This window comes from Schistocerca americana, chromosome X (genome assembly GCF_021461395.2).
Source record: "Schistocerca americana isolate TAMUIC-IGC-003095 chromosome X, iqSchAmer2.1, whole genome shotgun sequence".
In the NCBI taxonomy this organism is placed as follows: Eukaryota; Metazoa; Arthropoda; class Insecta; order Orthoptera; family Acrididae; genus Schistocerca; species Schistocerca americana.
Genome location: NC_060130.1, coordinates 704743857 through 704770801, shown reverse-complemented (window position 1 = coordinate 704770801; position 26945 = coordinate 704743857). Strand labels below are relative to the sequence as shown.

The 26945-nt window shown below is 42.8% G+C and overlaps 1 protein-coding gene across 1 annotated transcript in view; it reads right to left on the bottom strand.

Annotated features, from left to right (window-relative positions):
* The window catches only part of LOC124556791 (coiled-coil domain-containing protein 63), a gene marked incomplete at its 3' end in the record, with an annotated part of 232808 nt that extends 206518 nt beyond the window's left edge, over positions 1-26290 (bottom strand). Inside the window, 2 exon segments of the mRNA XM_047130802.1 lie at positions 13618-13786; positions 26142-26290. Of these exon segments, the coding sequence (XP_046986758.1) occupies positions 13618-13786; positions 26142-26290 (318 nt within the window).
* Between the last annotated feature and the right edge of the window lie 655 nt (positions 26291-26945).

The following is a 26945-nucleotide window of genomic DNA, read 5'->3' as shown; positions in this document are numbered from 1 at the left end:
GCTGCGGTCGGCAACACCTATATAATTCGACAAGTGTCTGCCGCAGATGTTAGATCTGTTACTGCTGCCAAAATGTCAGGTTATCAAGATTTAAGTGAGTCTGAACGTGGTGTTATATTCGGCGCACGAGCGATGGGACACAGCATCTCCGAGGTAGCGATGAAGTGGGTATTTTCCCGTACGACCATTTCACGAGTGTATCGTGAATATCACGAATCCGGTAAAACATCAAGTCTCCAATATCGCTGCGGCCGGAAAAAGATCCTTCAAGAGCGGGACCAACGGGGACTGAAGATAATCGTTCAGCGTGGCAGAAGTGCCAACCTTCCGCAAATTGCTGCAGATTTCAATCAACAAGTGTCAGCGTGCGAACCATTCAACGAAACATTATCGATATGGGCTTTCTGAGCCGAAGTCCCACTCGTGTACCATTGATGACTGCACGACGCAAAGCTTTACGCCTTGCCTGGGCCCATTATTGGACTGCTGATGACTGGAAAGATGTTGCCTGGTCAAACGAGTCTCGTTTCAAATTACATCTAGCGGATGAACGCCTACGGGTATGGAGACAACCTCAGGAAACCATGGACCCTGCATGTCAGTAGGAGACTGTTCAAGCTGGTGGAGGCTATGTAATGGTGCGGGGCGTGTGCTGTTGGAGTGATATGAGACCACTGATAATTCTAGATACAACTCTGACTGGTGATACATACGTAAGCATTCTGTCTGATCACCTGTGTCCATTCACGTTCATTGTGCTGGAATAGTGTCAGTGCGTCGAATACCTAATGACCTTATAGAATATAAGGAGAATGCAACACCTAACACTCCATTTTTGGTTACTATGCTCCGACTGCATGACTTTTTTATTTAAAAAAAGCATCCGATACACTATTAACTCATCGAAAATAAAAATTACCTAATGTAGTTGAATTCGACCGAAAAGTAATTGCACCTGGTGTCGTCAAGAGGAGGTCAATGTTTAACGAACTTGAAGACTGAAGAACTTATAAGATTTTCAACAAAGGGATTACTACTGACATAATAAAGAAGTTCGTTTTACCGTCACAACAATGAAAAAACAACTTATCGGTCGAAAAGAAAAAGGGTCCACAATAGTTGCTGTAGTATTTAAAAATAGCTAGTAGAACATTTTTCGAATAGTTTATCCATTAGAATTGTTTTGTTCTCTATAAATTTAAAAGAAGGATTAAAAATAAGATAATCATAGGCTCTCACTGGGACGTACCTCGTTTTTGCCGATACCTGCATGGCATTTAGCATGTTCTGTGTTTTTCAGAATAAAATATTTATTTTTATTGATGAAAGGATGAAAACGTAGATTTGCAATAGTTGTGTAAGTCTTGCCGTGGACAATAAATAAAAAATATTGTTGAGGTTTTCTCATTAAAATATTTTTGTCAATACAAAATATAACTCGGAGTCAGTTTTTTGTGCACATAGCCTCCTGTTGATTTCCACTCTATATTAATCCGGTCCTTTCTTTATTTTGAGGTTGAGGGGTTGTTATTCGTATTTCCAAGAATGGTATTTTACTGTCAGAATGTCGTCAGTTATACAAAGTGATCAAGGAACTACAGCTAGTCTCCGATTCTAGCAGAAATGCGTTCAGTGATACTTGTGATTTGTTGACCCACCACTATGGAAGCTCGACGACATTTCAACCACTCTGTTAAAACACTTGTTCAAGCATTTGTATCATGGACTGCCAACTTACAGTAGCTCTGTGGAATGAGTATAAGATGTCTTACCCGGAATCACTTACGACAAGGTTCGTCTCCCGACCTTGGCATTCGGTCCAAAATTCTCGCCTTTCGACATAACGCTCCACAACGTTACCTACATCGTGAAACCGTTTGAAATAGCATCGTTCACGCAACAGGCGTTCTATGATAACACAGAAGTAGCAAACCTTATTATTCAGTCTTCAGTTTATAGCAGTGCGGCATCCTCTCATTCTCACCATCAGACACAAAGAAACACCTGGCTGACGGTTCAAACCCGTGTCCAGCCACCCTGATTTAGGTTTTCCGTGATTTACCCACATCGCTTCAGGCAAATGCCGGGATAGTTTCTTTGAAAGGGCACAGCCGACATCCTTCCCTAATCCGATGGGACCGATGACCTCGCTGTTTGGTTTCCTCCCCGGAATCAACAAACTAAGCAACACCGGACGAGGCGGTGGACTGGTTAGCACACTAGACTTGCATTCGGGAAGACGACGGTTCAAACTCGCGTTCAGCCATTCTGATTTAGGTTTTCCGTGATTTCCCTAAATCACTTCAGGCAAATGCCTGGATGGTTCCTTTAAAAGGGCACTGCCGATTTCCTTCCCCATCGTTCCCTAATCCGGTGGGACCGATGACCTCGCTGCCGTCGTTCGCTCTCGTCGGAAACCAACGGGCACCCCTTCGGTGACACTGCCTGCAGCCTTGTACTATTTCATTCACAACAGCAACGTCACGTAAACCGCGTCCAGAGAACCACTGCAAGCTTAGCACGTACCATTCCCCGCAATGGAATGCCTAACACGAACGCAGCAATGTCATTTATCAACGTGGATATATTCTGGCGTCAGGACTCGCCTTTGTTCTAAGCCCGGCAGCGGAAAATGGTCGACTATAATAATAAAGTATTAGATCTATTTTGGCAGCCTATTGGTATTCAGCATTGAAGATCACACCATTCCACCCGACATAAAGTTTGAGGTGGAGCAGTTAGTCAAGACGTTCAAGATGCAGCTGACGAAAACGATTCAAGTGATGTAGGCGTAAGATGCATTCTACATCTACATCTACATCTACATGGATACTCTCCAAATCACATTTAAGTGCTTTGCAAAGGGTTCATCGAACCACCTTCACAATTCTCTATTATTTCAATCTATTATTCAATCCACCGCGCGGAAAGAATGAACACCTATTTTTTTCCGTACAAGCTCTGATTTCCCTTATTTTATCATGGTGAACGTTCCTCCCTATGTAGGTGGGTGTCAACAAAATATTTTCTCATTCGGAGGAGAAAGTTGGTGATTGGAATTTCGTGAGAAGATTCCGTCGCAACGAAAAACGCCTTTCTTTTAACGATTTCCAGCCCAAATCCTGTATCATTTCTGTGACACTCTTTCCCATATTTCGCGATAATACAAAACGTGCTGCCTTTCTTTCAACTTTTTCGATGTACTCAGTCATTCCTATCTGGTAAGGATCCCACACCGCGCAGCAGTATTCTAAAAGAGGACGGACAAGTGTAGTGTGGGCAGTCTCCTTAGTAGGTCTGTTACATTTTCTAAGTGTCCTGCTAATAAAACGCAGTATTTGGTTAGCATTCCCCCACAACATTTTCTGTGTGTTCCTTCCAATTCAAGTTGTTCGTAATTGTAATTCCTAGGTATTTAGTTGAATTTACGGCCTTTAGATTAGAATGATTTGTCGTGTAACCGAAGTTCAACGATTTCCTTTTAGCACTCACATGGATGACCTCACACTTTTCTTTATTCAGTTTCAACTGCCACTTTTCGCACCATTCAGATATTTTTGCAAAATTGTTTTGCAATTTATTTCGATCTTCTGATGACTTTATAAGTCGATAAACGACAGCGACATCTGCAAACAACCGAAGACGGCTGCTCAGATTGTCTCTCAAATCGTTTATAGACACTCCTGGAAATTGAAATAAGAACACCGTGAATTCATTGTCCCTGGAAGGGGAAATTTTATTGACACATTCCTGGGGTCGGATACATCACATGATCACACTGACAGAACCACAGGCACATAGACACAGGCAACAGAGCATCCACAATGTCGGCACTAGTGCAGTGTATATCCACCTTTCGCAGCAATGCAGGCTGCTATTCTCCCATAGAGACGATCGTACAGATGCTGGATGTAGTCCTGTAGAACGGCTTGCCATGCCATTTCCACCTGGCGCCTCACGTGCACCTTCCGCCGACCACTGGCGACAACATCGATGTACTGTGGAGACCTCACGCCCCACGTGTTGAGCAATTCGGCGGTACGTCCACCTGGCCTCCCGCATGCCCACTATACGCCCTCGCTCAAAGTCCGTCAACTGCACATACGGTTCACGTCCACGCTGTCGCGGCATGCTACCAGTGTTAAAGACTGCGATGGAGCTCCGTATGCCACGGCAAACTGGCTGACACTGACGGCGGCGGTGCACAAATGCTGCGCAGCTAGCGCCATTCGACGGCCAACACCGCGGTTCCTGGTGTGTCCGCTGTGCCGTGCGTGTGATCATTGCTTGTACAGCCCTCTCGCAGTGTCCGGAGCAAGTATGGTGGGTCTGACACACCGGTGTCAATGTGTTCTTTTTTCCATTTCCAGGAGTGTAGGTAAGGAAGAGTAAAGGGTTTATAACACTACCTTGGGGAACGCTAGAAATCATTTCTGTTTTACTCGATGACTTTCGTCAATTACTATGAACTGTGACCTCTCTGACAGGAAGCCACAAATCCAGTCATATAACTGAGATGATATTCCATAAGCACGCAATTTCACTACGAGCCGCTTGTGTGGTACAGTGTCAAAAGCCTTCCGGAAACCCAGAAATACGGAATCGATCTGAAATCCCTTGTCAATAGCACTCAACACTTCATGTGAATTAAGAGCTAGTTGTGTTTCACAGGAACGATGTTTTCTAAACCCATGTTTACTGTGTGTCAATAGACCGTTTTCTTCGAGATAATTCACAATGTTCGAACACAATATATGTTCTAAAATCCTGCTGCATATCGACGTTAACGATATGGACCTGTAATTTAGTGGATTAATCATACTACCTTTCTTGAATATTGGTGTGACCTGTGCAACTTTCCAGTCTTTGGGTACTGATCTTTCGTCGAGTGAAATTGAGAGGTTCCCTCGCCACATATCAGTTCACTCCGATCCGCGGCCACTGACTGCCATGGCTGCTAACCACACCCGCCTCAGAGAGCTCTGGGTTCACAAATGAACACGCTTCATCCCGTAGGCTTCCATAACTGGGTCAGCACATTTGGCGGCATTTCTGCGCGGATTTAATTATGTCATATGCAACGATATTAATGGTGAACATTATGGTTAGGTAATTCATGTTGTGCAAATCGATTTATATTTTGCCAGTGTGCTAAAACTGTCCATCAGTCGTAGTTATCACGGCTTGTCACTTCCAGGGTCTCATCTATAAAGTATACTGGCCTTTGTAACTAGTGTAATGTGTCATAAGTGGAGTTGTTTATCATAGACGTTGGGATTCGTCTTGCCCCCCACCATGAAGTTCAGACCCACGGTGTTGCCTCAAAGGAAAATCGTTTAAAGTAGTGTCACCGGTGCACCACGTTTTCGATTACGACGTAGAGAAGTAAAAATTACTTGTGGCGTATCATTTTCTTACCGCATCTGTGTGCTTGTCCTGTCTCAATTCTGTACACTAAATGACCTTTTTCTGGTAGTTGGAGAAGAGGATTCTGTTCGACGCAGAGTTTCCCTAATCCTCATAAATGGTTAGTGGCCTATGTGTATAAGGCCTACTCAAGATTGAGTATTTTTCCCATGACGGCCTCTGTTTTCCAACACCCGTTACAAAGAAACTTCTAGAAGTCCTTGCAGGGAGCAACACCATATAAACGCACTGTAAGTGGAAGCAGGAAGGCTCAGTGACAACGCCTACATACTGCACCACATTTAAATTGGCTGAGAGACCTCATGTTAAATAATATTGTTGTATAGTTTGAAGCTCGTGAAATCGAGCAGTCGGGCATCAGCTCCAGAGCTGTAGCGTTGGGAAGCCGCAGGCCCTCTGGAGCAGATCCTTCGCGATCAGCGAGGTTACCCTTCCGGTACGGGAAGCCTACGAATCATTCGAAACTGCATTCCCGTGCGCGGGCGTGAAATTCTGTGCAAGTATAATGGGCGAGCAAAAAGTTTCCGTTCGAAGGCCGTACAGTCCAAAATCGGTATGCCAATAAGGAAAAATCTCAGTGAGCATTGACACAATCATCCCACCTACGCACCAGATAGAAGATACCCGTTTGGTAAAACATCGTGTCCTGCTGACCGAATAAGTCATTAACTCGGTGCCGCACTTCCTCGTCCCACAGGAATCGTCGTCCCTGCAAGGCCACTTTTAAGGGACCGAAGGAGTGATAATAGCATGGGGACACATCAGGACTGTAGAGCGGGTGCTCGAATGGCTCCCACTTAAGATGGCGTAACTTTGCGCCCACATCAAAGGAACATTTAATTCACTAATACACATCTATGTCCTACTCCGTATCCAGAAGATTTGCAGTCAAAATTACCCGGGATTTACTGTTACTACTTCTCCAACACGGAAGTAGCAGTTCCATATTAAGAACTGTCAGTGGAAATAGCACGCAAGATAAACTCGTATTAAACGTGTGTCGACTGAGATGTGCAAGTACACTTACCAGCAGAAAAGTTGGAAAACTGGAAATTTGTGGGAAGGTTGCGGCGGCGCGGTTCCTTCCGCCCCTTTACGACGAACCTGCACCTACCTGTGAACATTGTCTCAGCAGATCATCAGTAGGGAAGCCGAGCGAAACCTACTGTACTTCGACGTGAACCACGCTGCAATTAGAGTCACTAATCTACGTTTCGGGAGAAAGTTTTCACACGAAATGAAAGGTTGGAAATTTTGTCCTTAATTAATATATTCTGAAACTTAGGTGAACAAGGATCGCTGCCAAGCCCGTGCTAGTCCCAACACAGTCACTCATAATCCCTTTCACTCACGTTAGCAAGTTTATGGTGTTGCATTTCCCAAGAAGGTAATAGCTACAAAAATACGGATTGTTTTTGACTGAGAATGTTCGCCAAATATTAAGTCTGTCGGTAGCTAATGCAGTCACAGTTTTTAGCCACCGACCTGCTCAATACGCCACGCAGAATGTCTTTTCTCGTCACAAGATTCACTTAAAAATTCCGAAATTTCTACACACCCATCGTAATAATTATGCCGTCACTTTACAACACTTCTGATGTATGAAGCACTGCTAGATCCGGCAACTTATCATTTCCATCGGAACTACTAATACACACGTCCGAACTGTTTCATGGCTAGGCTCCGACTCCTCTCTAGAACACTCGTAAGCCTCCTCTACCAGCAGAGAAAGGCGCGCGAAGAATATTGCTTTACCATTGGTCAGTTTACTCAACAGCCAATAGCAAAACAACATTCTCCCGCGTCAGTCCGCGCTTTTCATCAATAACCAATCACAAAATGGTAAACCTAACGACTGCACCCTTTACCGACGTAATTATCTAATATGCTGAAGTTTTGTTTATGCTTAAAGTTATTTACTATTGTTATTTATACCAGAATTAACTTTCCCTTTACCATAAACTTACTTTACAAATCTATTCTACAAAAATCCCCTTTGTCCACATACATACTTCTTCGAAATGTTCCCACACTAAATCCCACTATATAACTCGTTAAACAATTATCTTCATATTAACCTTAAACGACACTCACGCATCATTCATACTGCTAAAACACATTTATAACATTTTACGTACACAAAAAGACATCATAACACTTTATGAAAATACTACAACAGTTTATGAAAAACCTTCTCTTACTTTAGTGCACTCTAGTGGGCACAATCGAAACTAAATCACAGTACCCTATCCAATACTGTCCTGTATCGGCTGATACATAAACTACGTCACTATCCAGCTCTGAGACACATCTCCCACTTAACCGCCTCCATGGCAGGATCGGTATACGGCGCTACGCCTCAAGGGCTTATGAGACCCAACTGCTAAGGTCATCGGTCTCTAAGCCTACACACTATCTAATCTAACTTAAACTAACTTACACTAAGGACAACACACACACCCATGCCCGAGGGAGGACTCGAACCTCCGACGGGAGCAGCCGCCCGGACCGTGACAAGGCGCCATAGACCGCACGGCTGCCCAGCGCGGCCAGAAAAGTTGGTCTGCGAAGATCGCACCCAGAGTTAAAGTTCGGTACAGCATTGACGTGCACGAAGTGCAACATCCCATCTTTTTCTGTTTACCATGGGAACATTCAGACGAGAAAATATTACATCAAAAATTACAGGAAACTGATTCTGGCAGTATTCCATATCTGTTCCAAGAAGGCACAAAATCTATTCTGAAAATATAATATACTGAATAGATTTAAATTAGTATATTGTCACCGTAGCAGAATAAACGACATACAGGATTTGGATGTAAAGTGTCTCATGCTCGAATCCGTGTAAATCTCTGTTCTTCCGCCACGAGAGACACATTCTTCTGGTTCAAAAATGTGTTGTCTATGAAGCCCTGCAGTGAAGTCGTATTGTATGAAACACATTTAGATGACACGCAACTCATTTCCCGCAGAAGACGAGATGAAATTTTGGCCATAAATCAGTAATGGTTACTTCTGGTGGAGAATGATCTCCATGGGCTTAGTAACTTAAATTTACTACTTCTGTCTGACATATTACGCCGGTACTATTCACTCTGTTTCATTGATATTACAAGGTAACAACTGACAGCCTGTCGCTGCGAGTTATTTTTGCACAGTTCATTCTATAAGAGCCTATGGCAGTACACGAGCAAGGTCAAATACCTGCACCACATCACTTCTTTCAGTCGAGTCACATTATTCATGTGCCGTGCCTCATCGTCTAAATCGTGACCGCATCATTGCTCTTGTGGAGGAGAAAATTTGACGGCGTCTGCGGGCGGGGCACGGTGAGGCGTTCCTGAGCGCCCTGCGCCATGATGGATAAGACGTTATCGAGATACTGGAAAATCCATTAGGCGTGTGGGAACTGAACTTTGGCATCTTACAACACCTGTCCAGGATAATGACTTTGTCAACACGTCACGGTTAAATTCTTTTTTTAAATGCGGTGCAGTTGAAACATACTACTGTGTTTCCCTTATCGGTGGATACGGTTCGATGCCGGTTTCGGAAGACCGGGCTACTTAGAAAATACGAGGCCATCAGTGAGAGGCTCCGTGATGATCATCGGCTCTACCGATTAGCGTCTGCCGAGGACTGTGTCAGTCGGTACTCACGGAAAGTGATATCATCCGACGAACTGATATTGTCTTCAGCGAATGATGGTCCGGTACTAGTTCACAGACCGCAAGGTGCCCGTTTCGACCCCAGTTACACCCGTGTACCATATCGCAGTGGCCACCTGTCTATGGCATGAGGGACAGATCTGTTTCCGGTAGAACAAATCTCCTACATCCATGTCAGCGATGATGTAGGAGTGGTTTGCAGAACAGAATGAGATTTCTCTTCTCGACTGGCCTCATCTTGCATCATACCTAAATCCTATTGAAAACGTATAGGCGAAGATGAAACAGACCATGCGCGAAACCTGCGCTAATCCTGAACCGAGACCCCGTGATTACCTTTGGAACGTCGCCATAGCTGGATGGGAGGATAAGGCAGAAAATACGATATTTATTACCCGTCTCAGAGACTCACTTCCTCGCACAGGCTTTTGGACGGGGTATTAAATGGTAAAAAAAAAAAAAAAAAAAAACACATGCTGTGTCCCTTTGAGAGCCGAAAAATCTTAGTAAAATCCGTCACTTTTCTTCCTATTAATTTCGCGATTTCTTCAGATCAAACAAATTAACCGATTAACACAAATATTATTGCACGAAGTCAGATACGAACCAAACCTTGAAGCCAGGCAGCTATTTACCAGATCGCCTACTACGCCTCTGAGCTACGAATACATTATGCTACATCTACCGATATTTAAATACTTCTTGTCGCTCTTGTCTCCACATGACGAAATGAGATCCTTAGAATGACGCAGCACAGTTTTCTTGCGTGTTTTTAGAAAGTGCCTGGTGTTAAGTGTTAAAAAGGTGTTAATTCCACCACTAAACTCACAATTAGGAGTACTGTTTACTTTTAAGAGCAGATTTATACGCCCCATAATGTGATTAGCTCCTTCATAAGATGACGAGTAATTCAAATTTCAGCCACAGCCATTTTTTAATTTCTCAGTTGTATAACAAAGACGTAACAATTGGGAATCGCAAGTACACTCACAATTTTTTCAGAAATACTTAGAACAACTCATTCAAGGGATATCAAAGTGTGAAAATCACTCCAATGCTATTACACCTTCTGGGGCTACGTTGGAGCAAGAATGTGAAAACCTACAGCCAGAGCTTCGGTCGAAAGATCTCCTCTGCCGAGTCAATGACTGCAGTTTCCTTTAAATAGAATTTAGTATATGAAGCATACATTAAATACATTGAGTCTTACACTGGCAGCAGACATCTCGATGAAACTGTTAATCTGTTAAAAAATTAAAAAATCTCCATTATTTCAAGGTTATTTTACGTATATAATACGTGGTTGCGTCCCTCAAAAATCTTAATACCATAAACCAACGACCTGTGCATGCCTCCAAAGTACTATCGGCGGTGCCATCCATATTCAAATTGAGGAGGACGCTTTGGCCATTGTTTATGAAATTTCATATGTACCTCTAAGGTATGCAGTTTCTTTTAATGATCGACAATAAGCCCCTGGTTTCATTGTTTGGATCCTAGTCTAACCCCCATCCCCGAAGAGACAGCGTTACGTTCTCCGGCAGTAGGCCCTGTAACTCAGTAGTTACCACCTGATATCCACTATCATTCCACTGCTCAACATGCGAACGACATTGTCCTCTGTATGAGTATAGAAGCTGTCTTCGATCAGCAGACAGCTGTATGTTTTCAAGTCGACTTCTTTAGGTGCCTAGTGTGGGACGAATTGCCCATCACATTCCATGAAGTAGCCCAAATCACACAACAAAACCCATATCTTTATGGTGTAGCTGCAGCGTCTGTCTAAAACAGTAGACATTGGACTCTGGCTTCTATAAGTATTTTTCCTTGCTCTATCACATGAATGCAAGGAGAAGCGTACTATTCCAGACAATGGAAGAAGTAGAATGAAGGGTAGTTATTTCAGTCATGTATTGGCCATGTATGCTCCAGTTGCCCCACCAAACGCTCTAGGTGTTGTCCTGCATTAAGGCGATGGTTCAGCTTCATGTTTATAGGTTAGTTGTAAAGGCTGACACTGAAAATCCCTTCTGTACCTGTGTTCCTAGCACACGGAATCAGGTAATATCTACTCATTATTCCTCCAGAGCATTCCTGAGAGTATATGCACACTGAAAATACTCTACAAGTAAAAGAGCAATGTTCTGTTTGTGCTATATACTCTCTCCAACTTCTCATATGTGACCCACAGGCTAGAACCACAACAAAGGCTTCGATCTCGGCCCTCTCAGTTATTTATGTTTTTGAGGAAGGTCCTCACACCATATTATCACGTAATGGTCTATGATTCATTCCATCTGTTTTTAAACAATTCTGATCGGATGATGGTATTAAGCACCTGAGCACTGCACCATTCCAACTGCTGTCCACTTTTGAGGTGGAACGGACAAAGTGCAGTTGATTACAGAGATGTGGGAAACTATGAAGGAAGAAGCCCAGATAAATTTCATTGCTACCTACTATTCTAACTAGTCAACAGCTGCAACCCGATGGAACTGCGGCATAGTCACATATACTGCATATTCCTGCATATAGCATAGCAGTCCAGAGCCTGTACGCCATCCTAAGTTATCCTGTTTGCTCCTGCATTACGCTGTGCAGCATGGACCCAAGGAGACGTCAGAAACAGTTCGTCAAATATTCGGAATGATGGTCGCATGGAATATATCGCACTAGCAACTCCAGCACTGTCCTCATTCTACTGCGAGACACGACCACCTCTGCCTATTCCTCAGGATACCAGTTGACATAGGCTAGCTCCTTCGTCCCAGCCTCCCACTTCACGTGACACGAACTCCACCCTCGCCATGGTTCCTGAGCATAGTGCTAAATTAAAGTTCTTATGATCGGGTATTGGACCCTATGGAATTAGTTCTCATGTCAGCTGGCCACAAACAGACATGGGCGCATCTTCACTAAGGCAACCCCTGATATGAAGCCGATAAGGGCGGACGTACAGAGCCCCAGGGTTGACACCCTTAGGCCTGTCGTGATCTCCTGATGCCTTTACTGTAATAACTGGACTTCTCCATCCTATACACTGGTGGGTGACGAGTCTTATATTCCCACTTGACAGTGCTACTGATATGGATTTTACGACCAGCAAAGATGCTGTACACATAGTGACTCGTTCAGGTAGAACCAATTCCGCCCACTTCAACCGAAAAACAAGTGTGTGAAATAGATGGAGCTTATCTAGTTAAATGCCAGGGCAACACGATCGCCGAATTAGATCGTTATCATAAATCCAGTTACAACTCTGTTTGTATGTTTAGATTTCATATGAAATATTACTGAACCGTTTTGCACCAGCCTTGCCAGTCTTTCATTATTTCTAACGTTCGAAATCTGGACTTGGCTACACCTCTGCTTTGCTCTCATGTGTAATTTGCTATGTACAGTGTTTAGGAGTATTTGCAGAGGATTGAAAAGTCACATTTTAAAAACTGGTGATGACCATTTCATTTAGAATATATTTTATATAGAGCAAGTAGAGAGGGCTTTCTGAAGCACTCAACATTTGTTTGAACTATTTTTTTATCAGATAAAAATAAATTTTATTGTTTCAGAAACAGAGTTATGTTGGGTAATTGATACATTTACTAAGACCCTAAAGTTTGTGACAATTAACCTAGAGGTACAGTGGCCCCATGCTGTAGTCTAATTCCGTATTCAGTGACTAATGTACACCAAGCCCTATCATCATAATCTTCATCAAAATCTCTCATTCTAACCCCGTTTGAAGAAGTAGACGTATTGATCCAAAAACAGAATTTTAAAGTTGCTTTTGTTTGTTTTAGAACTTGTATCTTTTTGAATTTATTTTTAATATTTATTGCAACAAATTTTTCATTTCTTGTTATAATAATATCTTATTACATATTACATTTACCGATAATCTAAAGCTTGGACATTCATACTAAACTGTGTTATACACGAAATGGGCAATCCACTAGTGTGTCCTGAGCCCACTAAAAACCAGACCTACACCAACTATACACAAGGAGAAAACGCGAGACTTAATATTGTTTTTAAAAAAGTCTTTTAACCGCGGATACAAAGTCGTTAACTTTATAATAGTAATAAATAAATGAATACTTCTCAAGAGTCCATAATACATTTAGTAATCTGTAAAACCTCATAAAAGATCCACAGGTACTAAAATTCATTGGGTAATCAAATTTTTTGGAATTCATGACAGGTACACTACTTCAAATGGAATACCTTCGTTGTGCACATTAGTGTAGGTCTGTAAGCAACCTATCGCTGCTTTGTCCTGTTTCTTTGGCGCCAGTGCATACATTGGTGGAACGATATGAGTTCATCATATTCTATCCTGCAGCTCAATGGATTTTAATCAGAAGTAATTGTCACCCTCAGTGATATTCGTATCAGGACTCATAATGAAAATATCTACCTGATGCAACATAACATGCTAAAAACACTTACATTTGAGGTAACATAATTAAAAGATAAAGATAACAATTAGACAGATCCTCCAAAAATGAAAATGTCCTACCTGTTCCTTTTCTGTTTTCATTTCTGCTTCGTATCTGTCGCCCTCTGCAATCAGCTGTGCTATATTAGCTTTTAGTTTGTTGTCCCTCATTTCATTCAGCGTTGATTTTGAAAGTCGTAGATTCTGAAGCAACTCCTGTTTTTCCTTCTCCAGTGCTGCTATCATATTCCTGTTAAAGGAAATCATTGGATTGATGGGTACACTACTTCGTGTTTATTGTTATTACATTATGTGAAATCGAAATCAGACGTATGCAGTCATTTCATATAAATATTTCCGGGGAGATTACTCAGTAATACAGGCTCTGTTTTAATCTAATCTATGCTGCTTTAAGCAAAGATACGGTACAAAAATAGTGGAGATTACAATTACTATGCGTACACAAAGATAGAACCTCATATGCCAGTCTATCAAAATCCCCGAAATTCTATATTGTTTGTATGAGCCTCGTGAATAAATCATTATGAATGCAGTTCTGTGTATGTCATACTCAGCAAGTGAGCTGGCGTCGACTGAAAGGTAATGCGAAATCTGTAAATGCATACAGATTTTTGGATATAATAGCTGGGCTGTACCCAGCGTGGATTCAGTACTCCTTTCCACACTAGTAAAATTATCACCTGTCGCTCTTCGAACGATATCCCTTTATCACTCATTCTCTTTTACCAATATCTTTCCTACCACACCTGTCTTGGCAGAGCGATCGGTGTGGTGCACTCCTTAGGACACTTATCTCTTATTCACAGACAGTGAACTCAAATTCATATTACGTCATTACGATTTGGGTTTAACTGATTAATCTAAACCTTTCTAGGCGCATTCCAAAATTTTTCCTTCACTAAAGCCACGACCGATTTCTCTTTGGAGTAAAACTAATGTGGTGCCGCATCTCTAATTACGTGGACGAAATGTTACACTCTTATACGCCTTTCTTTATAAATACACTTTAGAAAGTAATTCACAGTTTTGAAGGTGCACCTCTGTAGGGCATGAGTCATTGGGGTTTAACGCTCTGTGACGACAATGTGGTGGCCGTGCGGTTAAAGGCACTGGAGTCTGGAACCGCAAGACCGCTACGGTCGCAGGTTCGAGTACTGCCTCGGGCATGGATGTTTGTGATGTCCTTAGGTTAGTTAGGTTTAACTAGTTCTAAGTTCTAGGGGACTAATGACCTCAGCAGTTGAGTCCCATAGTGCTCAGAGCCATTTGAACCATTTTTGAACGACTATGTGATTAGAGAAGGAGCTCTAACTCTCGATGGAGAAAGACGAAGTAGATAATGTGCAGTGTCCTTTATAAAGGAATCATCCCCGCATTTACCTTAAGTGATATGAAGCAACTGTAGACAGGTTCTGCCTTGTAATATGAATGTGTGTCCGTGATGCTAGTCATGTCGGAGGGTCATTATATTTAAAATGTCTGACTTTACTGTTTCCGAAAGCTTTGTATTAAAACTATGTATTGCTCCCACTACGTTTTCTGAGTTTATATCAATGTTTGCTGCATTAGTCTCCGAGTAAAAACTTCGTTTGTTTGAATCCAAACGAAAAACTGTTTCTTCGACTGTTCTGAAATTGTATTGTATTATCTTTGCCTCTTCTTCCACGAATGTTTTGAATAAATACGAAATGTTACCTCAACGTTGTTTTTAAGGTTTATAAAGCCGAACCAAAACTCGTTCTACAAGCATAAGCAATGGTGACATATTCCTTCATGCAGAACTTCACACATACTCTTCAAGTTTGTGTAAATCATCAGTCTGTGGCGCCGTACTTGTATATACATTCGCTTGTACCACATTTGTCAGCTGAGTAAATTACGAGCAGGAAGAAAGAGGCGAATGTTTAGTAGTCAGTCGAGGTAACTTCATATGATGTGGTTGCATGCATGCACGACAGCAAAGCCTATAGTGCTCGTACCAAAATTTTATGAGACTACAGCGGCGGAGTAAGAAAAAAAACTATAATTAAAATGTAAACATGCCGTAAAGATGTGCTAATGCTCTAGTTCACACACACACACACACACACACACACACACACACACACACACACATAGAGCCAAATACGAAAATCACGCAACTACTCAGATAAAAGGATTAAAATTGTATGGGAGATTGCTGTGGAAGGCTGATCGCTGGGATAAAACGAATAAAGCAGCTATTCTAAACCACACTGAAATTTCCAACCAAAAAGCTTAGTGGTGTTCAGTTGAAACGTGACGTACAGCGATTTGTACGCCACAGCCATCACAGGCCGAGCGATGCTCTCGGGAGAGTTTCAAGCCGGCTATACCCTATTCGGAGACGTGCCAGGGTTATTTCATCCAGTCGGAGTGACTAGGTAACTGGTATGAGGTACACCATGGTCAGTTGCTCCACCGACCCCTGTTTGTTGTTCCCCACAGCTAGACATTGGTGGCCGTGGTGGTCCAGCTAGTAGAACACCAGGCTACGGTCCTGGAAGGTCCTGATTCAATCTTGGATTAGGGGTGCGATTTTTTCTCGTTTCAGGCCCTCCATGACGGCCCCAGGTCCACACAGCCTACTTTCAAATGAATACCGGGCACCTTTCCCATGATAAAAAGGCGGCTGAGGAGATGTGCCCACCACCGTGGCGAATAAAGGCTGCACTCTATCTGCAGTCAGACCAATAGCTTGGTCACGTGTCACGACCAACGCTTCTCTTACAGTCGCATGTCTCTGATCCAAATGCTGTAGGGGAATGGCCCGCTGTGTCAAATTGTATTTCCTGCATGTACCCATGGGTACTTTGTTCGCTTGCTCGTTTCTCCAATTTCCGACATTCCTTGGTACGCTACAGAATGAAACACGTTACCCTTCCTTCTGAATAATAAGAAGGGTGTGCAATACATTTCAAATAATTTTCTCTGCTGGATACATTTTCTCCAGTGCTAGTAGGACACTAATGGAATCAGACCAGATGAGGAAAAATTTTCAAATCTAAAATAATGCTGGGCCCCTTTAGAGGCCACGAACGAAAACTGCACCAACGTTGATCCAAAACCTTATAATCAGGCACACTCATCTCTAAGATCCAGTAGGACACACTATGTCCAGAGATGCAGTAGATGCAGAAAACGGCTACGAACCAGCAATGAAATGCTAACTGGGCCGTCAAATATTGCTCTATACATGGTCATCGCTGTTCCATTAGATACAATGCTTAAAATTTAAATTTTATAACGCAGTTCTGATTTTGGCGGAAAATTTGGCTGTATAATCAAACTGTTTCCTTCCGTCACCCAGTTATACTTCAATTACCATTATTAACTATTAAGTGTGTCATACGTAACGCTGACACATCTCCGCAATGTCTTGGCCACGGGACTCCTCTTATCTAGATTTGACGCACGTTTACAACAGCTCAAGTGCTAATTAGAGATAGAACATTTATTTACCCTTGTTTGTAGCTACCTACTACAAAATATAAAATCCTATGTGGCTATTCGTTGTGGCGTACTACCATGACACAATATGTTACTAAGCAGTGGTTGTCAGATGCCATGTACACACATCAAAAAAAGTTTAGCACCACCCTGGTTCCCAGAACTCATGAAGATAGACATTGACTGTGGATATTGTATCACAGACACAGTCTCTTTGACTGTTCAGAGATGTCACTAAACCCACCCAAATATATAAACAACCATGCATGAGCAGCGCCTAGTAGGCGGAGGAGGTCCGACAGCCGATCAGTTCCAGTCATTCCACCAGAAAGGAGGTACACGGCTCGTGTTGTCTGTAATTCAACCATGCCTAGACGGTCAATACCGCGGTTCGATCACGTCCACATTGTTACTTTGGGCCAGGAAGGGCTCTCAACAAGGAAAGTGTCCAGGAGTCTCGGAGTGAACCAAAGCGATGTTGTTCGGACATGGAGGATATACAGAGAGACAGGAGCTATCGATGACATTCCTCGCTCAGCTCGCAAAGGGCTACTGCTGCAGGGGATGACCGCTACCTACGGATTATGGCTCGGAGCAACCCTGCTAGCAATGCCACCATATTGGATAATGCTTTTCGTGCAGCCACAGGACGACGTGTTACGATTCAAACTGTGTCCAATAGGCTGCTTGATGCACAACATCACTCCCGACGTCCACGGTGAGGTCCATCTTTGCAACCACGACACCATGCAGCGTGGTACAGATGGGCCCAGTAACATGCCGAATGGACCGCTCAGGATTAGCATCACGTCCTCTTCACCAATGAGTGTCGTATTTGCCTTCAACCAGACAATCGTCGGCTACGTGTTTGGAGGAAACCCTCTGAACGCCTTAGACACACTGTCCAGCAAGTGCAGAAAGGTGAAGGTTCCCTGATGTTTTGGGGTGGCATTATGTGGGGCCGACGTACGCCGCTGGTGGTCGTCTAAGGCGCCGTAACGGCAGTACGATTCGTGAATGCCATCCTCCGACCGATAATGCAACTATATCGGCACCGTATTGGTGAGGCATTTCTGTTCGTGGACGACAATTCGCGCCCCAATTGTGCACATCTTGTGAATGACTTCCTTCAGGATAACGACATCGCTCTACTAGAATGGCCAGCATGTTCTCCAGACATGAACCCTATCGAACATGCCTGGGATAGATTGAAGAGGGCTGTTTATGGACGACGTGTCCCACCAACCACACTGAGGGTTCTACGCCGAATAGCCGTTTAGGAGTGGGACAGTCTCGATCAACAGTGCCGTGATGAACTTGTGGATAGTATGCCACGACGAATACAGGCATGCATCAATGTAAGAGGACGTGCTACTGGGTATTAGAGGTATCGGTGTGTAAAAAATGGTTCAAATGGCTCTGAGCACTATGGGACATAATTTCTGAGGTCATCAGTCCCCTAGAACTTACAACTACTTAAACCTAACTAACCTAAGGACATCACACACATCCATTCCCAAGGAAAGATTCGAACCTGCGACCGTAGCGGTGGCGCGGTTCCAGACTATAGCGCCTAGAGCCGCTCAGCCACTCCGGCCGGCTATCGGTGTGTACAGCAATCTGGACTACCAGTTTTCACGAGCAACAAAATGGGCGGAAATAATGTTTATGTTGGTCTCTATTCGAGTTTTCTGTACAGGTTCCGGAACTCTCGGAACCGAGGTGATGCAAAACTGCTTTTGATGTATGTACTAGGCCACTCACCAGGATGTTTATGTATGCAAGTTCCGTAGTAGCATTTTTATGCATATGTTTCCCCCGGAAGCGTAACTAGCCGCTCGATTAAGATCTGCCATGGACTCACACAGCGATAGGAGAAGGTATGGTATAATGTTCACTCTAAGGGAAATTGAAATATCACTTGCTTGCCGCCTACACATTTTGAAGCTACATGTCATAAGGTACCATAACACATACTTTTAGATGCAAAGGAAAATATATTTGGGAACAACATGCGTTTTTCTAAAGGATTATATAGTGGCCACTTTTCTCTGCCTTGGGGGGGGGGGGGGGGGGGGGAAGCGTGGTGGTGTTACATGGCCAGTGCCATTGCACAGCAGCATGTCATGTCTGCGATTTGTACAATATTATCCGGCGTAATTCCCGGGAACCTATCAAGCAGATGCAGCGCCGGGAAAGCCCCAGAAAGCATGTCATGTCTGTTTTTCGTATATATTTTCTAGGCATCTTGATGCCCTAGTGCCTGAAACAGTACTAAGCAACAGTTTTCAACCGTATTTTTGTATTGGGTCAAATATGACAGAACAGCGGCGGTTTTAAATAGTCCTTTAATGAATTCAAAATCGTCACAGTGGGATATAATGTCAGATGATATCTCTCTATATAAAATGACTTGGGAGTCGATCTTATCGTTAGTACTACGCGTGCTACATGGAAGTCATAACTCTTGCTGGGACAAACTCCTTTTCCGCATTTCCCGACGAGTAGTGGGACCACTTTTCGTGAGTGCACACCATATAGGCATTAGTGGTTCACGTGGGTATCTTACAAACCGATAAACAACAAAGAACTGTATTTGTAGGCCAAAAGTGGTTGTTCGAACTTTGATGCGGTGGAAAAGTATTAGTCTGAGTATAAGTGAGATACCGAGAAAAATATAAAAGACTTTCCTTACATTACACAGTTGAAAATCAGAAGAGTTTTTACCAAAAAATAACATAACAGGCTTCCTCTATCAACCTCACTAAAAAACTAGGGATGTAAATTAGAATTAGTCTGTCCTCTTCTCGGCAGGCATAAATACTGTCCAGAGAAAAAAAATATAATGGCCGATTTTCCCGCCCTGACCACCTATCCGCCTCCCCTACCCTCTCAGTTTATTGATTTTTAGTGTAGTAATTAATGAAACCACAGAATCTCTCTCTTACTATTTTTATTCTGCCTCAGAAAGGTAAGCGGTTATGAGCTTCTCGGGTTAGCAGACTGATCTGTCATACTGCCATAAATTTCTATGGCCCAGCAGCCAGCACTTGCAACTGCATTTGCCGTATGCTTTTGCGAGAGAAGGTTTGAAAATCGACGCAGCAAAGTGCAATGCTTTTTCAACTGTCCCTGTGGGAGAAGCAAGGTAATTCAAAATCCTTAGTTACTTTTCTTTGAAGATGGTGGATGGCGGTTTGGCTCAACCGCTGTGAAGTGTAAAGTATTAGAAGCCTAAAGGCGTATGATAAGGACCCGAATGAGACTGCCTCATCGAATACTGACATCCATCAAAGGTTACGAACCATAATGAGGGACCCCTTCAGTGCTCATAATTGGCTCGTTATACTTGCAAAACACCTGTTCCCTATAAATTACGATATCGTGAAACTATAGGATGTTTCCAGAGTAAGTCATTCAATTATGGTTCCTCTGAAACGGCAGCGCCGATTTCCTTCTCCATCCTTGACGCAATCCGTACTTGTGCTCCTCTAATTATCTCGATGTCGGCGGGACGTTAAACACAATCTCCCTTTCTTCCTTCAATCTTCTTCTGTCATAGGAAAAACACCGCATCTGTAGCGGAACCATATTTCAGCTGTCACCGGGTATTTCCGTGTATACTTTCAAGTTTTTCGATTGAATATGTGCGTAAAGCTCATTCAGTTAAGGGTTTACTCTAACATAAATACGTGAATCTCTACCCAGTATTTAAGGACAAATCTCTCACTACATTCTTGTCATATTATTAAAGTAAATGGCACGGATTATAAGACAGGGTGCTGAAAATTAATGCCTCCCAATTCCTTTATGGGGAAATTCTTAAAGCTTTTAAATTAAAAAGAACTTTAATAACATTCTAAATCTTTATTCTTCATCTCTGGCCATTTGTTTCTCAAAATAGTTACCCTGACGACGAACACAATGCTCCCAATGAAAGACCCGTTTGTTCATACAGGCACTATAGAATGGTTGACTATGTTGATGGAACCACTAATTTATCTCTGCTTTCACCGCTTCATCAGTATCAAAGTGATTCCCCCCGAAGGTGCTCTTTCAGTTTTGGAAACAGCTGAAAAACGGATGAGGCCGAGTCGGGACTGTATGGAGGGTAATCGATGGCGTAAATCCAAAGTGTGGTATGTTGCAGATGTCGCAGCGTTCGTGTTTGGTCTGGCATTGTAACGAAAGTCCATGTTTGGACGAACTCTTCGTATTCGTGCTTTCAGTTTTCAAAGAGTTTATAGCAGGCTGTTGCCCACGCACTGACATACTTACGTTACACACCGTTATGTTACACGCCACGGTCGGAGTGCTCTAACGGTGCAGGGTTGCAAGTTGCCTCAGCGAAGTGGGAAAGTCGAAAGAGTAATATGCATGCGATGTAGTACCTCAACCGATATTGAGAACAGAATAACGAAGTTTGGATGCATTACTTTTCAGCACGCCCTCGTATAATGTGAAGTCGGTGAAAATGTGGTTTTATTTCACTGAATAACATACAACAACAACTTACTGCAATGAGAATCTATTGGGGTAAAATGCCTCGGCATTTATAAACTGGTTCAAATGCCCCGGGTAAAAGCCTGGGAAAAGTCCCAAAATTCACAAATACCCTAGAATTAATGCATTTTAAAGATTAGTCGATAAGTGGCACTTATACAAAAAATTTAAGCTGATATTTTCTATTGGAAACGGTGTTTTGCAACACTGCTTCTTTAGTGGTTGGTTTGTCAAGCTGAAAAAGCTGCTTCAGAACTATGGGAGAGTTATTATGGGAAACAAAGAGGACTATAAGCATAAATTTTCACATCTTTGATGAGGTCAGCTCTTGGGGTACTACATACTAAAAAAAGAAAGTAACACTTAAGTTAAAAATAATTTTTGAAATAAAGTGTAATTTACATCAAGTAGCTAGCCTGTAGGTAGTACTTTTCTTGTACTATGGTGCTGCAAAATCATTTAAAACATTATTCTCAGTCAGTTTCTTGATCTTCAGCTTGTGAAGTTTCGACTCTGCCTCATATTCTCCTGACTCTGATTCCTCGCTAACTACTGGGTTCCCTTCCATTTTCTTTTTGTTGGACAGTTCATTATGATTTTTTTTCGGGGGGGGGGGGGGATCAACAGGCTTAGATCGTGTACCTGTTCCATTTATCAACTTCGTCATAGGAGAGTTAGGTTAGTTTTGCAGCTGTGCCCGATGTGAATCTGTTCCTTTTTCCTTTCATGTGGATCCACCCAAAAGCGCTGAAGAAATGCTCTGTAGCAGCAGATGTGACTGGCACGCCCAGAATTTTTATTTCAACTTCCTCCAATTCACAAGTTCCTCTTAAACGTCCCCAACACAATAAAAGATTTACACAGCGATTTCTATCTTCCTGGAGGTGAGGAGCCACTCTTTCCCACAGCAATTGCATGGACTAAATTCTTTGTTTGTCCCTGAATCACTCAAGCACTCTCTAGCCTGAGTAACATTTAGTCCAGTGTTCTTTGCCGTGCCACAAACCTTACTGCATCGGGCACCCCGATAGGCTTCAGGTTAAGACCCTGTATTACTGGATCAAGGAGATTAGCTGCAAGGTGGACAGAAGATATACCGAATTCCTTTAAAGCTCGAAATTTCAATAAGACTGACCTTTCTTTTGGAGATTGCAGTGGAGAGGACGGTAGTTTCTCACCCAAAATTTCATCTACTATTTGCACTAATAGGAATAGCATTAAAATTTACTTAAAATAACTGGAATTACAATAAAAAACGTTTATTGATAATGATTTCAATTGGGGATGCAAGAATCGCCGATTCCCTAGGAACATACCAGTATGTACATCCATCGATTTCAGTGTCTTGGGCATCGACTCTTTGTTATTAAATATTTTTTATGTTAGTGTTCTCATTTTACCTTCGCAGCAGTGCAGTCGTACGGAAGTAGATAAAGAAAGAAGACCAGAAAATTACAATCTGTCTCAGATGGCGCTACATCTGACAAAAAAATGGTTCAAATGGCTCTGAGCACTATGGGACTTAACATCTATGGTCATCAGTCCCCTAGAACTTAGAACTACTTAAACCGAACTAACCTAAGGACATCACACAACACCCAGTCATCACGAGGCAGAGAAAATCCCTGACCCCGCGGGGAATCGAACCGGGGAACCCGGGCGCGGGACTACATCTGACAGTAAAGCATTTTTTTTTTCACTGAAAACAGTTTAACGTTTAAGAATACATTTATCATCAGGAAACACATGCCAGCTATCCAATACTTTCACTAATAATTTTGTTATCAGTAATCATTCTTCAGTAATATTTAGAGATTTGACACGAATTATAAGGTGTGCTATAATTCAAAGCGACGACCTAAGGACAATGTTTTATATATATATATATCAACTTATCACGACGCAGCTGTTAACGCAGTGTGTATGTATGTATGTGAATGTGTGTGTGTGTGTGTGTGTGTGTGTGTGTGTGTGTGTGTGTGAGAGAGAGAGAGAGAGAGAGAGAGAGAGAGAATGAAGAGTAGACTTGGTAAAAAGGAAAAGGACAAATGACAAGCAGCTGTCAGCAATAAGCGATCTTTCTTGGAACAAGTTGGAATGCTAATAAAAAATAAGTAAACAAGTAAATCCAATGAAGATACGTGTAGCTAACGGCCTTGCGGCAGTGGTAACACCGGTTCCCGTCAGACAACCGAAGTTAAGCATGTCGGGCTGGGCTAGCACTTGGATAGGTGACCATCCGGTTTACCGAGCGCTGTTGGTCAGCGGTGTGCACTCAGCCCTTGTGAGGCAAACTGTGGAGCTACTTACTTGACAAGTAGCGGTTCCGATCTTGTTAACTGACATATGGCCGGGAGAGCAGTGTGCTGACCACATGCCCTTTCATACCCGCATCCAGTGACGACTGTGGGCTCATAATGACGTGGCGGTCAGTCGGTACCGTTTGGCCTTCATGGCCTGTTGGGGCGGAATTTCGTTTAGTTAATGAAGATATGTGTAGGTTTAAGTGTAAACATTTACTAACTTTTAATATCGGGAATATCCTCCCATCCCTTATTTTGTCTGATCTGATGTCTCTGAATCACTCCACTTTGCTGTTATTCGACTCCTTGTGATACTGGCAACATTAGCCGAATAACCGGACAACCAATTTATGGCCTTCGCTTTTAGAAGCAGATGGCGAGTTCGTGTTCTAGATTTGTTACTCTGTTTCTGTATTTCTGGTTACTACACAGTGTTCGCATTTATCATACTAGCAGCTGAGTACCCGTGTTGCTCAGCTACGTGATCTGTTAGTCCACCTCTTTCTTCGCCTTGTCTCCTTTCCACCTACTCCTTTCTTGTCTTTCTGTCCCTGTCCTCCTGTCCCCTCTCCATCCCCCCTGCCCCCTCTCCCTGTCCATCTCCTTCTGACCATCTATCCGCCCGCCTCGTCCTACCCCTCTCCCTGCCTACCTATTCCTCCCCTTCTGGCTGTGCATCTGCTCCTCCCCATCCCTCTCTGTGCCTATCTCCTCTTCTTTCCTTTCTCTGTCCTCTCCTCCTCCCTCCTCAACATATCCATCCGCCCCTCTTCCCTTTCATTGTAAATTTCTCGTTCCCTCTCACTCTGTCCATCTCCTCCTCCCTTCTGTGAGTGTCGATTTCCTCTTTCCACCTCATTGTCTGTCCATTTCTTCCTCTCCTACCGTCTCCACACTATCATCCCCCCCCCCCCCCCCCCAAACAGGAGGGTGCTGGTTCTTACTCCCTCCCCCCCCAATCCCACAGTATTTTTTTCTAGAAAGTAAGTAATTGTGTACCAAGTTTGGTTGGAATCGGTTCAAGGGTTTAGGAGAAGCTTTTATCCATGGATTTGGCCACAGAAGCACATATATTTAACGTATCGCACTCATATTTGTACATATATACCACCTATAACTCTAACGAATTTAGCCCTGCAGTTTCTTTCCCACACAGCCTGGATGTTTATGACATATCTCCTGAGCTACATGCTGTACAATGACATAATTTTGCAGGTTAATCGCATGATATGTGTGCATACTGTATGCGAAGTGTGTTTCGCATAGAGTTAGTAGTAAATATGTAATAAATTAAAAAGTTATGCGTGATGCGGCAGTTTCTCACGCTTTCAGTGTTTTTGAGGTCATATCTCCTGAACCGGGGCCCACGAAAAGTACGAGCTCCAAACGAAAGTCACCCTAGGCGGTTTGTCTGCAGCGCTACTAGAACGCTTGGCTTTGTGCAGGGTCCACGGGAAATCAATATGCAATTGAGAAGGTACTCACTAAAGGTCTTAACTTTGCCGTGTGCTACACAGAGCTTGAATGCATTACACGCGTAGTCACTAATTATTAAACTCTTCTGAAATAGTTACTCACTACTCACCGGAGACGGCTGCTGGCACTCGTAAGACCTGGAGTGCCACGTGCTATGGTATACATGACACAGCCTGTCTTTCTCGTGGGCCTCTTCCTGAACTACAGCATGTGTCGTACAGTCATATATTTTGTCAGGTATATTCAGTGGTATGTGTGAATACTGTCTGCAACACGTGTTGCGAACAGAGTCAGTAGTAAAGAAGTAATAAATTAACACGTCATGCCTGAAGGGACAGTTTTACAGCATAAACACCAAAAATGTAGTAAGCGATAAATTTGTTTCTTTACTGATTTTAACCCCCACCTCTATTCCTTTGCGAGGTAGGTGGTTCATACCCCCGCCCCCAGCGGTTCTTTGCAGGCAGTAAGTCATATGTGTACCGAGTTTGAATGAAATCGATCCCATGATTCACGAGGAAATTTGGAACTTACATACATACATACACTTGGATGGGTTCAGGTACCAAAATCAAAATAGCTAGAAGCAAAATGAAAGATTATTCATTAAATACTTAGCGTAGCAAGTTAAATGAAAAATTATGACAGACTACGACAATGCACTAAAATTAAATAAGCAGTATTCAACAAGCGCCACTGTGCAGATGTATGATTACTACAAATACAGGAAAGAAAAGCAACGTAACAGAGTATTCAGTTAAGACGGCAAGCCTCCCTAAGCATCTGTAGTCGTTATCTCTTGCTAAGGTATAAGTGCTAAACGTGACGACGTACCTCTGCTTCTGCAGCAGCAATCTCGTTTCCTGGGAGTAGGCTTCGCGGTCGCCTTCCATAATGCGATATTGCCTCTGCAGCCGAGTGAGCTCCGCCTCCGCCATTTGATCCATATCGAGGTCTTCATGAGACGCATTTTTACGAGCCATTGAGCAGAAAGAGCTGAAAATAGTACAAACTTTTGTCTTAGTAGGTCCACTGCAAGGCATCTCCTGCAGGCAGTTATCCTGACCCAAAATCAATGTGAGGCAAGCGAGCACAGTTACATCTCATAGCGATAAATAAGGCTTATCCTACTGTGCCTGTTGTCCAGTTTATCAGCAGAGACACACACGCACGCGCACACACACACACACACACACACACACACACACACACACATACACATACACACACACACACACACACACACACACACAAATTTCTACTCTTCCATTTACCTTATTCCGTAGTCTGACGTTCATTAATGTTATTAATATTGTACATATCAGATGAATGGTTGCACTTGAAACTCTATATTCCGGTTATTGAAAGTGCGCTACAATGTTGAGTAACAAATGTGTGTGTGTGTGTGTGTGTGTGTGTGTGTGTGTGTGTAAGTAAAATATTTACTTCTGTGTGAAGTTATCAGTAGCAAAAAACAGTAGTTTCAGAAAAAGTAGATATAAATGTTGTCTTTTTCCTGTCATAATCTGTGGTACACAACATTACAATGGGAGTCTTGAAGATTTAAAATTTCTGCACGAAATGAAGATTCAATAATGAAGTAAAGACATGAAGCTTCATGGAAAGGACGTCATTCAG